At 45.8% G+C, this 18,926-nt stretch overlaps 1 protein-coding gene across 1 annotated transcript in view; it reads left to right on the forward strand.

Annotated features, from left to right (window-relative positions):
• Positions 1–18,926, forward strand: part of f5 (coagulation factor V) — a gene marked incomplete at both ends in the record, with an annotated part of 99,856 nt that overhangs the window by 67,899 nt on the left and 13,031 nt on the right. The window contains 10 exons of the mRNA XM_084311431.1: positions 3,112–4,597; positions 4,958–5,638; positions 9,233–9,401; positions 10,893–11,129; positions 12,049–12,265; positions 12,874–13,053; positions 14,643–14,759; positions 14,861–14,932; positions 15,173–15,258; positions 17,970–18,125. Coding sequence (XP_084167557.1) covers positions 3,112–4,597; positions 4,958–5,638; positions 9,233–9,401; positions 10,893–11,129; positions 12,049–12,265; positions 12,874–13,053; positions 14,643–14,759; positions 14,861–14,932; positions 15,173–15,258; positions 17,970–18,125 — 3,401 coding nt within the window. The remainder of the gene's footprint in view (positions 1–3,111; positions 4,598–4,957; positions 5,639–9,232; positions 9,402–10,892; positions 11,130–12,048; positions 12,266–12,873; positions 13,054–14,642; positions 14,760–14,860; positions 14,933–15,172; positions 15,259–17,969; positions 18,126–18,926) is intronic.

Genomic DNA, 18,926 nt, shown 5'->3' on the forward strand with positions numbered 1-18,926 from the left:
TGTGAACCAGACGGGTGTGAACCAGACGGATGTGAACCAGACGGGTGTGAACCAGACGGGTGTATACCAGACGGATGTGAACCAGACGGATGTGAACCAGACGGGTGTGAACCAGACGGATGTGAACCAGACGGGTGTGAACCAGACGGGTGTGAACCAGACGGGTGTGAACCAGACGGGTGTGAACCAGACGGGTGTGAACCAGACGGATGTGAACCAGACGGGTGTGAACCAGACGGGTGTGAACCAGACAGGTGTGAACCAGACGGGTGTGAACCAGACGGATGTGAACCAGACGGGTGTGAACCAGACGGATGTGAACCAGACGGGTGTGAACCAGACGGGTGTATACCAGACGGATGTGAACCAGACGGGTGTAAACCAGACGGATGTGAACCAGACGGGTGTGAACCAGACGGGTGTGAACCAGATGGGGGTGAACCAGACGGGTGTAAACCAGATGGATGTGAACCAGACGGGTGTGAACCAGACGGGTGTGAACCAGACGGGTGTGAACCAGACGGGTGTATACCAGACGGGTGTGAACCAGACAGGTGTGAACCAGACGGGTGTGAACCAGACGGGTGTGAACCAGACGGGTGTGAACCAGACGGATGTGAACCAGACGGATGTGAACCAGACGGGTGTAAACCAGACGGATGTGAACAAGACGGGTGTGAACCAGACGGGTGTAAAACCAGACGGGTGTGAACCAGACGGGTGTATACCAGACGGGTGTGAACCAGACGGGTGTAAACCAGACGGATGTGAACCAGACGGGTGTAAACCAGACGGATGTGAACCAGACGGGTGTGAACCAGACGGGTGTAAACCAGACGGGTGTGAACCAGACGGGTGTATACCAGACGGGTGTGAACCAGACGGGTGTGAACCAGACGGATGTGAACCAGACGGATGTGAACCAGACGGGTGTGAACCAGACGGGTGTGAACCAGATGGGTGTGAACCAGACGGGTGTGAACCAGACGGGTGTAAACCAGACGGATGTGAACCAGACGGATGTGAACCAGACGGGTGTGAACCAGACGGGTGTGAACCAGATGGGTTTAAACCAGACGAGTGTAAACCAGACGGATGTGAACCAGACGGATGTGAACCAGACGGGTGTGAACCAGACGGGTGTGAACCAGACGGGTGTGAACCAGACGGGTGTGAACCAGACGGGTGTAAACCAGACGGGTGTGAACCAGACGGGTGTGAACCAGACGGATGTGAACCAGACGGGTGTAAACCAGACGGGTGTGAACCAGACGGGTGTAAACCAGACGGGTGTGAACCAGACAGGTGTGAACCAGACGGGTGTGAACCAGACGGGTGTGAACCAGACGGGTGTGAACCAGACAGGTGTGAACCAGACGGGTGTGAACCAGACGGGTGTGAACCAGACGGATGTGAACCAAACGGGTGTGAACCAGACAGGTGTGAACCAAACGGGTGTGAACCAGACGGGTGTAAACCAGACGGGTGTATACCAGACGGATGTGAACCAAACGGGTGTGAACCAGACGGGTGTAAACCAGACGGGTGTATACCAGACGGATGTGAACCAGACGGGTGTATACCAGACGGATGTGAACCAGACGGATGTGAACCAGACGGGTGTATACCAGACGGATGTATAAATGCACCATTTACCATTTACTTACTGTAGGGCACTGGGGGGGAAATTACATAGATTCATTACAATACATTACAAGCTGTTCAGAATGATTGCCCTATGACCTATGTGATGCCACAAGTGGGACACAATCAATTAATTAGCTTTTATTAATCAATCAGCTGTGCTTTTTGGAGCCAGGAACGCTGCCTGCCTACCTAACGTACTGCCCACTTCTATACTGGGTATGACGTACGTAGGCAGGCAGGGAAGGAAGTAATTAGGCTCCACAACCGTGGGCATGAACCGCTGCCAGCAGCCGGAGAACTAACGGCAGCAGAACTCGAGAACTATTAGGAATGTCTGACCACTAAGTGTGTCTGACTCTTAACCACCAAAACCTGCACGGACTACAATGTGACGTATATCATGCCAGTTAGGGTACCTTGTATATACTGCATCTTGTGTATACTGTTTACTTTACTTACTTACAGTATATATTCAGATTCTAAGTGTTTTATTGCTAATATTTATTGTAACGTATAATATAACTGATCTGCACCTTTGACTACACTGTTTACTTGCTCATGTTCTTATATTCAGAGTTATTTACATCGTTTACACTGCTTGTTTTTATCTTTATTATAATTGTATAGCCTACAATCACTATGTCTTCTACTATTACCCTGCCCATACCTGTATCCCCCCCCCCCCCCATCCTACTATGATGCTCACATTTCCCCAAGGGGATCAATAAGGTAATTATTTTTGGTGTGTTGCTCCGCCCAGCAATAAGTTGTATTCAATGCAAGGGAATAATAAAGTGCTGGGAAAGAAATAATGACAGTTAGATGTATTCTAGTTTCTTAGCAAACATTAGATCAATATATACAGTATATATCACAACACTGCACTGTTGTGTTTCCTCTTACCAAACATGTTGTTATTATGAATTTGCCTTATATTAATTCACCAATTCATAAATAAATTAAATATTCTCTTACACACCACAAACACTGCCCTGCAGAAACTAACCGCAGTAACTATGCAAACAGTGAAACTGAGAAAAATGGCTTTAACCCTTTCACTACCACACTACAGAAGGTTAACCTTTCACTACCACACTACAGAAGGTTAACCCTTTCACTACCACACTACAGAAGGTTAACCTTTCACTACCACACTACAGTCGGTTAACCCTTTCACTACCACACTACAGACGGCGAACTTTGACTATCCAGTGATCAGTATTTATACCCATTTTCTCTACAAGATTGAACTCTGAAACTTTGTCACAAGATAAAACAGATATTGAGTTCAAGTTCAATGTCACTCGTAACAAAATTTTGAAGAAGATTGTAGTTACTGCGGTTAGCTTCTGCAGGGCAGTACAGTATACCTGTATGGTATAGTGCAGGATACAACATATATATAATATATTATATATATATATATACCATGCATCATTGGTCATTTCCATCTTTTTTAACCAGGTATCTGGCTCCTGGCCTCCCTGAACTCACATGAGACGACCAAAGGCATGAGGGTGAGGTTCCAGGACGTGGAGTGTTTCCGTGACTACCAATATGAAAAAGACTACGAAGACGACACGGACTACAATAGTGAGACATTCTTAGCCAACATATGGATACCTACCCTCGAGGATGTCAAGGTGGAAGTGAAGCCTGCGGAGAAGAAGGAGGAAGAGGAGGTCGATTATTATACTGCTATGTGGAAGGATGAGCTCGGCCTCAGGTCCTTGGCGAACCAAACCACGTCCGATATGGAGGAACTGGACCTCTCCCTTCTGAACTATGATGCTATTGACGTGCCTGATATATCATATGACAAGAGAAATATGGCAAATGGGGATACCACCATCATTCTGAAGCCTGAGTCAAATTCAATAAATAACACATTGTTGTCTGATAGGCAAGAGCCTGATAGACTCAACCTCACAGAAAAGGCTGAGAGAATGAATGTAAACCAGACAGGTGTAAACCAGACAGGTGTAAACCAGACAAGTGTAAACCAGACGGGTGTAAACCAAACGGATGTAAACCAGACGGGTGTATACCAGACGGGTGTGAACCATACGGATGTGAACCAGACGGATGTGAACCAGACGGATGTAAACCAGACGGATGTAAACCAGACGGGTATATACCAGACGGGTATGAACCAGACGGGTGTAAACCAGACAGATGTGAACCAGACGGATGTGAACCAGACGGGTGTAAACCAGACGGGTGTATACCAGACGGGTGTATACCAGACGGATGTGAACCAGACGGGTGTATACCAGACGGGTGTATACCAGACGGATGTGAACCAGACGGGTGTAAACCAAACGGGTGTAAACCAGACGGGTGTATACCAGACGGATGTGAACCAGACGGGTGTAAACCAGACGGGTGTAAACCAGACGGGTGTATACCAGACGGATGTGAACCAGACGGGTGTATACCAGACGGGTGTATACCAGACGGATGTGAACCAGACGGATGTGAACCAGACGGGTGTGAACCAGACGGGTGTATACCAGACGGGTGTATACCAGACGGATGTGAACCAGACGGGTGTATACCAGACGGATGTGAACCAGATGGGTGTAAACCAGATGGGTGTAAACCAGACGGATGTGAACCAGACGGGTGTATACCAGACGGGTGTAAACCAGACGGATGTGAACCAGACGGGTGTATACCAGACGGGTGTAAACCAGACGGGTGTAAACCAGACGGGTGTAAACCAGACGGATGTGAACCAGACGGGTGTATACCAGACGGATGTGAACCAGACGGGTGTATACCGGATGGGTGTAAACAAGACGGGTGTAAACCAGACGGATGTGAACACAGCTCAGGTGGAGAACTCTGAGGAGAGAATCACCAGAGGAGATGTCTTCTACTCTGAATCTCCTCCCAACTCCACCTCTGACACCACAGAGGAAAACACGCCCCTGGATACAACAGCCAAGTCTATCAATCAAACAATCAACATATCTCTCTCCACAGTCTCATCCGATGTGAACAGGACAGTGTTGAACAATATAACGGACCAATTACACGTGCCCGAAGATTTAACTAACCAATCGAGATCCATCGCATTTACAGAGGTTAGCGGGTTTAACATCAGCAATGTAGACGAGCTTAACATTACTAGGAGTAAGGCGAATGTGACGGCTCTCCGCGGACAGTCCAACCAGACATCATCATCATCGTCGTCATCATCATCATCATCATCATCATCATCATCATCATCATCATCATCATCATCATCATCATCATCATCATCAGAGAGCTTCTCCAATGAGACTGCGGCTGTTACATATGGCAGCTCCGAGGAGGTGATTATCTACCTGAAGAACGGCACCGAGGCCATTCGCACCAGCTCCGTCGACCCCCAGGCACACAGCTGGGGCTACGAGGTAGCGCACCAAACAGTCCCCGTGGACATCCCCGACCACATGATCAAGTACATCGGGAAGGAGGCCCCGAAGCCGACCCCGAGTCCGACGGAGAAAGCCAAGACGAGGAAGGTGACCCGAAGACACAGGCCAGAGAAGGGCCACGGCATGAAGACGAAGAGGAGGAAGGAATACCGGCCCCAGGACAAGACCGGGCTACCGATCTCTCCGCGGGGATTCAATCCGGTCTTCTCCCCCCGAGGGACGAGACCCGTCCATGTGCCCGTACCCCTGAGCGAGGAGGACCTGATCAACACGCCGGTGGTGATCGGCGTGCCTCGGCCCGACTTCAGCGACTACCAGCTGTACGTTCCTGGGATGGAGTTGGACCACCTGATGCCGGGCGAGGACCTGCGGGCGGCCGTTGCTCTGGACGAGTACGAGTACGTGACGTACAAGGACCCCTACAGCAGCAAAGAGGACATCAAGAGCATCTCTTTGGACGAAACGACACAGTACCACCTGAAATACTTTGGGAACGACCCAAGCACCAGGACCTATTTCATCTCAGCGGAGGAGGTGGATTGGGACTATGGCGGCTATGGAACCAGGTAGAGACACAATGCAGAGACGAGTGGAATATTTAATATGATATAAATCATGTGCAGCCAATAGAAATGGGAAACCACATAAAACAGGCAAACATATTCTTGTCTAAGGGCACTGGCTAGTGTAGAGTAGAGGTCTTAAGCTAACACCGCAGAGACCCGGGTTCAATTCTTGGCAGTGGTACCTCCGGCTTGGTCAGTCGTCCCTATGAACACTATAAGGCAGTGTTCGCGGGTGGGAAGCCGGTGAAGGTACGAGTCCTGGTCATCGCAATAGCGACTCCTACTGGTCTTCTCAGGGTGCGTGTTCAGCGGGGAGGGGATCTGGGGGAGATAGCGTGAGCGTCTGTGCCCGCTATTCTCTCCCAGTGTAACTCCTAGCAGTCAGGTGAAAAGAAGCGACCGGCGACTCCACATGTATCGGAGGAGGCATGTAGTAGTTTACACTCTCCGACAGTAGGGTAGCATGTAGTCGTCAACACTCTCCACAGTAGGGTAGCATGTAGTCGTCAACACTCTCCACAGTAGGGTAGCATGTAGTCGTCAACACTCTCTGACAGTAGGGTAGCATGTAGTCGTCTCTACACTCTCCGACAGTATGGTAGCATGTAGTCATCAACACTCCGACAGTAGGGTAGCATGTAGTCGTCTCTACACTCTCCGACAGTACGGTCTCATGTAGTCGTCAACACTCCGACAGTAGGGTAGCATGTAGTCGTCAACACTCTCCGACAGTAGGGTAGCATGTAGTCATCAACACTCCGACAGTAGGGTAGCATGTAGTCGTCAACATTCCGACAGTAGGGTAGCATGTAGTCGGATACTCTCTCCGACAGTAGGGTAGCATGTAGTCGTCAACACTCCGACAGTAGGGTAGCATGTAGTTGTCTACACTCTCCGACAGTAGGGTAGCATGTAGTCGTCTACACTCTCCGACAGTAGGGTCTCATGTAGTCGTCTACACTCTCCGACAGTAGGGTAGCATGTAGTCGTCAACACTCCGACAGTAGGGTAGCATGTAGTCATCTACACTCTCCGACAGTAGGGTAGCATGTAGTCATCTACACTCTCCGACAGTAGGGTAGCATGTAGTCGTCAACACCCTCCGACAGTAGGGTAGCATGTAGTCGTCTCTACACTCTCCGACAGTAGGGTAGCATGTAGTCGTCAACACTCTCCGACAGTAGGGTAGCATGTAGTCGTCTCAACACTCTCCGACAGTAGGGTAGCATGTAGTCGTCAACACTCTCCGACAGTAGGGTAGCATGTAGTCTCAACACTCTCCGACAGTAGGGTAGCATGTAGTCTCAACACTCTCCGACAGTAGGGTAGCATGTAGTCTCAACACTCTCCGACAGTACGGTCTCATGTAGTCGTCAACACTCCGACAGTAGGGTAGCATGTAGTCGTCAACACTCTCCGACAGTAGGGTAGCATGTAGTCATCAACACTCCGACAGTAGGGTAGCATGTAGTCGTCAACATTCCGACAGTAGGGTAGCATGTAGTCGGATACTCTCTCCGACAGTAGGGTAGCATGTAGTCGTCAACACTCCGACAGTAGGGTAGCATGTAGTTGTCTACACTCTCCGACAGTAGGGTAGCATGTAGTCGTCTACACTCTCCGACAGTAGGGTCTCATGTAGTCGTCTACACTCTCCGACAGTAGGGTAGCATGTAGTCGTCAACACTCCGACAGTAGGGTAGCATGTAGTCATCTACACTCTCCGACAGTAGGGTAGCATGTAGTCATCTACACTCTCCGACAGTAGGGTAGCATGTAGTCGTCAACACCCTCCGACAGTAGGGTAGCATGTAGTCGTCTCTACACTCTCCGACAGTAGGGTAGCATGTAGTCGTCAACACTCTCCGACAGTAGGGTAGCATGTAGTCGTCTCAACACTCTCCGACAGTAGGGTAGCATGTAGTCGTCAACACTCTCCGACAGTAGGGTAGCATGTAGTCTCAACACTCTCCGACAGTAGGGTAGCATGTAGTCTCAACACTCTCCGACAGTAGGGTAGCATGTAGTCTCAACACTCTCCGACAGTAGGGTAGCATGTAGTCGTCTACACTCTCCGACAGTAGGGTAGCATGTAGTCGTCAACACTCTCTGACAGTAGGGTAGCATGTAGTTGTCAACACCCTCCGACAGTAGGGTAGCATGTAGTCATCTACACTCTCCGACAGTAGGGTAGCATGTAGTCGGATACTCTCTCCGACAGTAGGGTAGCATGTAGTCGTCAACACTCTCTGACAGTAGGGTAGCATGTAGTCGTCAACACCCTCCGACAGTAGGATAGCATGTAGTCATCTACACTCTCCGACAGTAGGGTAGCATGTAGTCGGATACTCTCTCCGACAGTAGGGTAGCATGTAGTCTCAACACTCTCCGACAGTAGGGTAGCATGTAGTCTCAACACTCTCCGACAGTAGGGTAGCATGTAGTCGTCTACACTCTCCGACAGTAGGGTAGCATGTAGTCGTCAACACTCTCTGACAGTAGGGTAGCATGTAGTCGTCAACACTCTCTGACAGTAGGGTAGCATGTAGTCGTCAACACCCTCCGACAGTAGGGTAGCATGTAGTCATCTACACTCTCCGACAGTAGGGTAGCATGTAGTCGGATACTCTCTCCGACAGTAGGGTAGCATGTAGTCGTCAACACTCTCTGACAGTAGGGTAGCATGTAGTCGTCAACACCCTCCGACAGTAGGGTAGCATGTAGTCGTCAACACTCTCTGACAGTAGGGTAGCATGTAGTCGTCAACACTCTCTGACAGTAGGGTAGCATGTAGTCGTCAACACCCTCCGACAGTAGGGTAGCATGTAGTCATCTACACTCTCCGACAGTAGGGTAGCATGTAGTCGGATACTCTCTCCGACAGTAGGGTAGCATGTAGTCGGATGCTCTCTCCGACAGTAGGGTAGCATGTAGTCGTCAACACTCCACAGTAGGGTATCATGTAGTCGGATACTTTCTCCGACAGTAGGGTAGCATGTAGTCGGATACTCTCTCCGACAGTAGGGTAGCATGTAGTCGTCAACACTCCACAGTAGGGTAGCATGTAGTCTCTACACTCTCCGACAGTAGGGTAGCATGTAGTCGGATACTCTCTCCGACAGTAGGGTAGCGCAATGACCAGGGGGAATGGGCATAACAACTAAATTGGGGAGGGGAGAAGATGCAAGCAAGGCAAGCGCTACCGGAGTCTTCGGCTCAAAAGGAGCTTTTATCCCCAGGCCATCAGGATGCTCAATGTGGACTCACTGTAACATCAACTCATCCATTCTACATCCACATGCACACACTCACTTTAAACATTCACCTTAAACATTCATTCACTTTAAGCTCCTTTTAAACATCAGACCATATTTTATCTATTTATTCTTACAAATTTGCACCAACTCTCTACTTCATTTTAGCATTTTGTACATTTTGTCTTGTATATTGTATATTACCTTTTTTTCTTATTTCTTACTGTATGAAGCACAATCATACAAGGAGGGGTCATACAGAACCAAGCATTTCACTATAATGTACATGAACCTTATATGTGACAAATAAAACGAAGCGTGAAACTTGCCTCCACCATAGGAGGCCGGAGAGGACCCATGCAGACACCCGGGACACCAAGTTCAGGAAGGTGGTGTTCCGACGCTACCTGGACAGCAGCTTCCGCAGCCCGGAGATCCGCGGGGAGATGGAGGAGCACCTGGGCATCCTGGGCCCAGTCATCAAGGCAGAGGTCGGAGAGACCATCCTGGTAAGACTGAGGAGGAGAGACCGTACTGGTAGGACTGAGGAGGAGAGAACGTACTGGTAGGACTGAGGAGGAGAGACCGTACTGGTAGGACTGAGGAGGAGAGACCGTACTGGTAGGACTGAGGAGGAGAGACCGTACTGGTAGGACTGAGGAGGAAAGACCGTACTGGTAGGACTGAGGAGGAGAGACCGTACTGGTAGGACTGAGGAGGAGAGACCGTACTGGTAGGACTGAGGAGGAAAGACCGTACTGGTAGGACTGAGGAGGAAAGACCGTACTGGTAGGACTGAGGAGGAGAGACCGTACTGGTAGGACTGAGGAGAGACCGTACTGGTAGGACTGAGGAGAGACCGTATTGTATTTCACCTGTTTCTAAAAAAAAAAGTCTAGCTTTGATTGTTATTCTCTCCCTTACCCCTTCTGTGCATGTATGTGTGTGTGTGTGTGTGTGTGTGTGTGTGTGTGTGTGTGTGTGTGTGTGTGTGTGTGTGTGTGTGTGTGTGTGTGTGTGTGTGTGTGTGTGTGTGTGTATGTGTGTGTGTGTGTGCGTGCGTGCATGCGTGCGTGCGTGCGTGCGTGCGTGTGTAAGATAAGATAAGATATTCCTTTATTGATCCCCTTGGGGAAACCCCTTGTGTGTGTGTGTGTGTGTGTGTGTGTGTGTGTGTGTGTGTGTGTGTGTGTGTGTGTGTGTGTGTGTGTGTGTGTGTGTGTGTGTGTGTGTGTGTGTGTGTGTGTGTGTGTGTGTGTGTGTGTGTTAGTAAATGTGTGCTGTTTTTAAACACATCAACAAGGAACAGATGATGAGCTGACAAATCAACTTTGTCTACCAATTAAGGCATGGTAAATATGTAAAATCAACACATCTTAATTTTGTCACATGTAACCAACATGACTTGACAGTTCTCCAAAAATGTCGTGTTTCTACCTCTAACAGAAAAAAACATGTGGGTCTTTTCCTTAAAGGTAGAATCTGTCATGTCGTCAAACATCAGTACTGCACTTTGTTTACATTTTTCGTTTTTGTCTGATGTTTTGGTTGGATTTTTTACTGCTGGCCACACCTCAGGCTTCACCAAGAGAGGTCTGGAGAGATTCACACTATAATAAGTTACTAAAGTCCTGCCCACACGTCAGACAGAAACAAAACAAAAGTACAATACCAATACCAAGCGGGGCTCCTTTGAGGTGGCTCGGGAGGTAGAGCAGTTGTCTGGTAATCCGGAAGGTTCCCGGTTCAATTCCCGCTCCCGGGCAGTGTGTCGAACTGTCCTTGAGCAAGTCACTTAACCCCTAATTGCTCCTGATGAGCAGGTTGGCACCTTGCATAGTCGCCTCCGCCGTCGGTGTGTGAATGTGTGAGTGAATGGGTCAAATGTGAGGAACTAATTGTAAAGGTCGCTGTTTGGCGGCATTACAGAGTCTACCTTTAACATACTGAATACAGGCGTTAGTCACTACTGGGTTAACGGCTTTCTGCTTGACCTCCAGGTGGTGTTCATGAACAAGGCCACGCGTCCGTTCTCCCTGCATCCTAACGGGGTTGCGTACACCAAGCAGGCTGAAGGGCTGGACTATGAGGACCAGTCCAAATACTTTCACAAGTACGACAACCTGGTCCTGCCCAACACCACATTCACGTACCTGTGGAAGGTGGACGAGAGAGTGGGGCCGACAGACCAGGAGTCTTACTGTCGGACCTGGGCCTACTATTCCGGTGTTAACCCTGTGAGTACTGTACCAGAAATACCAAATACCTTCTTACAACCGGTACATTATAGGTTAAAGGAACACGCCAATATTGTGGGAAATGTGCTTACCGTCTTCTCCAGAGTTACATTTACAAAGATTTTGTCATAATGTAATTATACCATGCCATGCCTGTTAGCCACCACTAAAGGCAGAGTGGCCAAGTGTGAGTGAATTGTTGAATTACTGAATTACTGAATTACTGAATGAGTGAGTTAGTGAAATAGAAGTGCTTTGTATCTATAACTATAATATATAATAAGATGCAACACTGTGAACGTCACAGGAAGTCCTTCATTCCAATGGCCATCAGACTATATTATTATAACGCCTCACTGTGCCTCACTGAGCACAGTATAACAGTATAAACAGTATAAACTCTTGCATAAATTCCTGGACATTTTACATCTACATTTTACATTTTTATTTATATAAATAAGTATATTTTTGGCTGTATATATTACTTATTTAGATTTTTGACTAACTAAATGTTTATTGTGAGAGATATAGTGCTGAAGTTCCCTCGGGATCAATAAAGTACTTCTATTCTATTCTATAACCTAGTGTGAATGAATGAATGAATGAAAACTTTATTTAACAGATTGCAGAATGGGTACAATACAGTAAGGCTCAATGCACACAATTGCTATGGTGATGCAGACCAGAGAAATACTTTGGTCTTGTTTACATCAGGGTCCCCCATTTTCAATTAATTAATTTGTTCGTTCGTTCGTTCATTCATTCATTCATTCATTCATTCATTCATTCATTCATTCATTCATTCGTTCATTCATTCATTCATTCATTCATTCATTCATTCATTCATTCATTCATTCATTCATTCATTCATTCATTCGTTCATTCATTCATAGTAATAATATACACTCCTGTCTCCTAGGAGAGGGACATCCACTCTGGCCTGATTGGGCCCCTGCTGGTGTGTAAGAAGGACACTCTGTCGAGACAGCTGGTGGACATGAGGGAGTTCATGATGCTCTTCATGAGCTTTGATGAGTCAAAGAGCTGGTACTACGACTTGAACCGCGAGAGGATGGAGAGGAAGAACCGGCGCACTGTGATGGACCCCAACTTCAAACAGAAACTCAAGTTTCACTGTAATGCACAATACATTATTGGTTTGAAATGCAGGGCTTGAAATGTATTCTAGCCGCCATACATACTGTACATACATAGATACATACATTCATATATACATGCATACATACATAGATACATATACATTCATATATACATGCATAGATATACATGTGTAACGGTTGTGACAACGTCACCTCAAACTTCGATGCCCCGAGGGAGATTCGAACCCCAGTCTCCCACACCGCAGGCAACAACACAGACCGCTATACCAAGAGGTGAATCCACTTCTTTGCAACGTGTCTATCTGTCTTTGAGGATGTGAAAGTGAGTTTAACCCATAGCACCGCTACTCACCCCAGCCCTTCTTGACTGCGCTTCACGATACCATCCGTTACACATGCATACATACTGTACATACAGCAGCAGTAGACTTCTCACAGTCAACCTGTGTGTAAATCAAATATATATATATATATATATATATATATTTTAAACTATATCCAAGACCTATCACACAGAATCATAATATCACTCTCAGCTGGAAAGTGTTCTGACTATGGACTCTGTATGTAGTATGAACTATGAACTCTGAACTGTGCGCCTCCCTCCTGTGTTGTGCCCCCAGCCATCAACGGCATCGTGTTCAGCCTGAAGGGCTTGAGGATGTACACCAACCAGCTTGTGCGCTGGCACCTCATCAACCTGGGCTCTCCCCAGGACGTCCACAGTGTCCACTTCCACGGGCAGACCTTCACCCAGCACCAGACCACCAGCAAGCGCCAAGCCATCTACCCCCTCCTGCCAGGTCAGGACCCCCCGGGGGAAGCGCACCATGATGTGGGGGGGGGGTTATACAAATACATCAGCGTGTTTATAATCAGGGTATCTGCGGGGTATTTAAGCATTACATCACGCGCAGGAGTGGTTTGTGAACAATAAACCATGCCTAGGGGTGGTCGTTAGGCCCGAGGCGCAGCCGAGGGTCGTTAGACCCCCCTAGGCATGGTTTATTGTTCACAAATCACGACTGCAAGTGGTGTAAAGCTTTTATACAACTGCCACATTCATCCAACCTTATTTCTATACAATAAACACACATGAATCGAAGATTTATTGAAAAAACCATCCGCCAGAAAAAGTAGTTCCCACAACTACAAAAAAGACAATTTGCCTCCATGTGGAAGCAGATCGGAAGTGCATCCAACCAACTAACACATCCAACTGTGTATTATTGGAATGATTGAGAGAAGTTGCCTCATGTGGAAGCAGCTTGAAGTGCATCCAACCAACTAACACATCCAACTGTGTATTATTGGAATGATTGATTGAACATTTTATTACCAGATGCAGAATGGGTACAATACAGTACGGCTCAATACACACAATTGTTAAGGGAATGCAGACCTACTTTCCATAGAACTTCATTCTTAGATGCTTCTATAGAAAGTAGGTAAAACAAATTAAAACGTTTTCTTTCGCGATTTTTCTTTTGTTCTAGAATGACTCAAGACCCATCAATTACATCATCCAACATTGTTTAAAGGACTAACACATTCGCAGTGACAGAATCGCTTCATATTTAGTCGTTATGGCGCTATCAACATATCCATTTGTTGTCTGCGATCTTGTTTTCTCCCGGAGTGTTGCCAATAAAGACGTGTAAATGGACTGTTTCAGCCAATCAGAATCGAGAAATTTGCATGCCGTTGTATAATCAAAAGTATTACATTCATAATTCACAATTTAAGGCCAGGTATTAAAAAGTGTTACATTTCGTTTGCACAGGTTTTAAATTTTTTTTTTATGTAAATTGATTGATTGGTCTTTTTTTGTACATGCTATTATAGTTATTTTTTTATTGATTTGGTTTGATTAGGAAAACCACAGTATCATACACAAGATTGAAGTAGCATGACCCTGCACTCCAGAGGATTATTTAAAAACACTTATTCCCAAAGTGGTCCTTGATGGAAAACATAAAAACACAGTAAAACACAATAGAAAAACACAATACCAATAAAAACAAACACAGTAAAAAACAAACACAATAAAACAAGACATAAAATACGTTTCGTACCCTGCACTACACTAAGAGAAGATGGAATTTTTTTTTTTATCTCAAACCTACACTTCTTCCCAAACTGAAGTTAAAGTCAGAAGAGGTTGTCTACTTTACTACAATATCCGCCACGCCAAATTATTTTAATTGACTATAACTGTAATGACCTCTTCTGAAAAATAAGTATGTAAAAAAAAAAAAAGAGCCAGCGTTAACATGGTTATTTGACTCATGTCAAAGTAAGCATGACTGATATAAGCTAGTGATGTAAACATAAGCGTGTTTAATGAACACAGTCAGGATACGTCGTCCTTAACGTGCTCCTTCTCTCCCAGGGAGCTTTGCCACTCTGGAGATGTGGCCGTCCAAACCAGGCCTGTGGCAGCTGGAGACGGAGGTTGGATCAAACCAACAGAAGGGGATGCAGACCCTGTTCCTGGTTCTAGATAATAGTACGACCCATATTCATTTTTAGTTGCATACGTTTGATGTTTATTTGAGTCTTTTATGGTCTGTGTTTTTTATGGTCTATGTGTTTGTGTGTGTTTTCCAGACTGTTACCACCCGCTTGGAATAGAAGCAGGGACTGTGAAAGATAGCCAGATGACTGCAGTCCATACCAGAGGTATCCATATAGCCTGTTAACCTCTCTCTCTCTCCCCCCCTCTCCCTCACCCTCTCTCCCTCCCTCTCACCCTCTCTCCCCCCTTTCTCTCTCCCTCCCCTCTCCCCCCTCTCTCATCCGACCCCCTCTCCCTCCCCCTCTCTCTCTCCCTCTCCCCCCTCCCTCATTGTGAAATGTGTCCTCTCTAGTAATCAGAGACATCATGTGTGTAATAATGACCATATGTTTGTGTCTGTGAAGACTACTGGCAGCCTCACCTGGCCAGGCTGAATAACCAGGGTTCATACAACGCATGGAGCACGGACTCTAACACCAGCTGGATACAGGTAAAGTGTGTGTGTGTGTGTGTGTGTGTGTGTGTGTGTGTGTGTGTGTGTGTGTGTGTGTGTGTGTGTGTGTGTGTGTGTGTGTGTGTGTGTGTGTGTGTGTGTGTGTGTTCGTGCATGGATGTGTGCATGCATCTGTGTGCCTATGTATGTGTGCATGTCTCTCTCTCTCTCTCTCTCTCTCTCTCTCTCTCTCTCTCTCTCTCTCTCGCTCTCTCTCTCTCTCTCTCTCTCTCTCTCTCTCTCTCTCTCTCTCAGGAGGCAGAAACAAAAAAAGATTTCTGAATTTATTTTATATTGAGATCAAATTGTATTTCCCCCCTCCCCCATGCTGCTATGATGCCTGAATCAATAAAGGAATATCGTATCTTCTCATTCTCTATATATATATATTCTATACAAAACAGACAAACAGAAACAACACTCATGAAACGAAAATAACAAAAGAAAAGAAAAGCAAATAAATGAAAATAACATAAAACAAAAAGGGGCATTTCACTATTCTTTTTTCTACTGTACGTATGTCATTCATTCATTCATTCATTCATTCATTCATTCATTCATTCATTTAATTTAATTTCATGTATGTCACACAAATTCTGTCCTCACAGGCCTCACCAACTCCCACCGTCTCCTCCACCTCCTCAAACCTCTCCCTCTGTTGTCTCAATACATACGTCAACTTTTCCATCACATAGATCTCATGGATCACTTCCATCCATCCTCCCTCCGTTTGCACCATCTGACTCAAAGCAGCATGTAGGAGGGTGGAGGGGAGGTACAGGTATGGGCAGGGTAATAGTAGAAAGACATAAATATAGGCAATATCATTTGATCTGAATATAGAAATATGAGAAAAATAAACAGTGTAAACAATATAATTAACTCTGAATATAAAAATATGAGAAAGATAAACAGAGGTGCATATGAGGGTCTGTATGCCCTATTGGTTATATTATACGTTACAATAAATATAGGCAATAAATAATTTTTATCTGAATGTATACTATGAGTAAACCTAAACAGTATACAGTACACAATGTGCAGTATACACAAGGTGCAGTATACACAAGGTGCAGTATACACAAGGTGCAGTATACACAAGGTGCAGTATACACAAAGTGCAGTATACACAAGGTGCAGTATACACAGTGCAGTATACACAAGGTGCAGTATACACAAGGTGCAGTATACACAAGGTGCAGTATACACAAAGTGCAGTACACACAAGGTGCAGTATACACAAGGTGCAGTATACACAAAGTGCAGTATACACAAGGTGCAGTATACACAAAGTGCAGTATACACAAGGTGCAGTATACACAAGGTGCAGTATACACAAAGTGCAGTATACACAAGGTGCAGTATACACAAAGTGCAGTATACACAAGGTGCAGTATATACACAAGGTGCAGTACACACAAAGTGCAGTATATACACAAGGTGCAGTATACACAAAGTGCAGTATATACACAAGGTGCAGTACACACAAAGTGCAGTATATACACAAGGTGCAGTATACACAAGGTGCAGTATACACAAAGTGCAGTATACACAAGGTGCAGTATACACAAGGTGCAGTATACACAAAGTGCAGTATACACAAGGTGCAGTACACACAAGGTGCAGTATACACAAGGTGCAGTATACACAAGGTTCAGTATACACAAGGTGCAGTATACACAGTGCAGTATACACAAGGTGCAGTATACACAAAGTGCAGTATACACAAGGTGCAGTATACACAAGGTGCAGTATACACAAAGTGCAGTATACACAAGGTGCAGTATACACAAGGTGCAGTATACACAAGGTGCAGTATACACAAGGTGCAGTATACACAAAGTGCAGTATACACAAGGTGCAGTATACACAAAGTGCAGTATACACAAGGTGCAGTATACACAAGGTGCAGTATACTAGGCCTGTCCCCGACTAAGGATTTGTATAGTCGACTTTGATTGGCCAAAATTAGCCGATAGTCATCAACTACCCCCATTTTTTGGATCATTCTATTTGGGCTGATGGGAGTTAATGTCTGAAGGAGTCAACTGAAGGCTTCTTGTCTTCTGCGAAAGCATGCAATTGGTCCTCTGGATACATCTTGATATTTGTCTAGTCTAGTGTGTTCATTAGACGTGTGAAATCCTCTTTCAGTGCCTCTGTGCCTGTTTTCTTAGGCAGTTAGCCTCTCTGGTATGCACCCTATTAGCGTTTGCCAGACTTCTAGGCCTCTTAGCTTTTGGAAAGAATGATCCCAAAAAAATATAAATAATAATAATAATATTTATTATTATTATTATTATTATTATTATTATTATTATTATTATTATTATTATTATTATTATTATTATTATTATTATTATTATTATTATTATTATTATTATTATTATTATTATTATTATTATATATCTTTTTTTGCATTCGACTAAGAGGTTGGCATTCGACTACGGCTCCTTTCGGTCGATTAGTCAACTATTCGACTAGTCAAGGTCAGCCCTATGTATACACAAGGTGCAGTATACACAAAGTGCATTATACACAAGGTGCAGTATACACAAGGTGCGTCTTTATTTCCATATTCCCTCCAACAGTCTGCTCCTGCATCTCTATATTTTTATTATTATTATGTTTCTGAGACTTTCTGAAGGCAGAACTATGTTTTCTTCTCTAATCCTTCTCTGGTTGGGATTCCTTTTCCCGGGGTGTAGGTGGACTTCCTGCGTCCGGTGGTGATCAGCCAGGTGGCCACGCAGGGAGCCAAGCAGAGGTTCTACCACCAGTACGTTGTCAACTACACTGTCTCCTACAGCACGGACCGCAGGAGGTGGATCGTCTATAAGGGCGACAGCAAGGACAACAGAAAGGTACTGTAGGGGCCTGTTTACTCCACCTTCAATGATCACCAAACACATACAATCTTTAGTGTGAAGCAGAGGCGGCCTTAGCTATGTTTCACCTGTTTCAACTGAAACGGGCCCCGCCCACTAGCAGGGCCCCCGGATTGACAAAGCAATTTCCCCATGTGGAATGCACCTGATTGCTTAAACATGCTGCTAGTGGGAGATCTGTGGTTCTCTGCTCACATTTTCAAAAAGAAAATGGTGACTTTTTCGCTTGTCATCTTTCTCTGTTTCTACCTAAATTGAACCTGAAATATGTTTCTCACAAAAAAATGTGCAGCAGGTTTTATTGCTAGATCTTGAGTCATATTTGATCTGCAATACCTAGTTTGACCGTTGGATCTGAACAACGTCAGGTTTCCTATATAAACCACCATTGTTCTGGTGGGGCTCTAGTGACATCTAGTGGCTGATACTACTTATTATGCCTTTAAGTCAGAGAAAGCAACTTTTTATGTCCAAGGCCCACTTTACATTATCCTGTAAATGTACATTGGGGGTTGGGGGTTGGGGGGAGGCCCATATTTGATCTTGAATGTGCCCCCTGAACCTTAAGTCCGCCCCTGGTGTGAAGCTACTGTCCCTGGGCCTGAGAAGTGTCAACATGCCTCTGTCTCACCCCCCAATCTTCTGTCTCTCTATCTGTCTTTCTTTCACCCCCCCCCCCTCTCTCTTCTCTCTCTCTCTCTCTCTCTCTCTCTCTCTCTCTCTCTCTCTCTCTCTCTCTCTCTCTCTCTCTCTCTCTCTCTCTCTCTCTCTCTCTCT

The sequence above is a fragment of the Notolepis coatsorum genome (assembly GCF_963971535.1).
Source record: "Notolepis coatsorum genome assembly, chromosome: 3".
Classification (NCBI taxonomy): Eukaryota; Metazoa; Chordata; class Actinopteri; order Aulopiformes; family Paralepididae; genus Notolepis; species Notolepis coatsorum.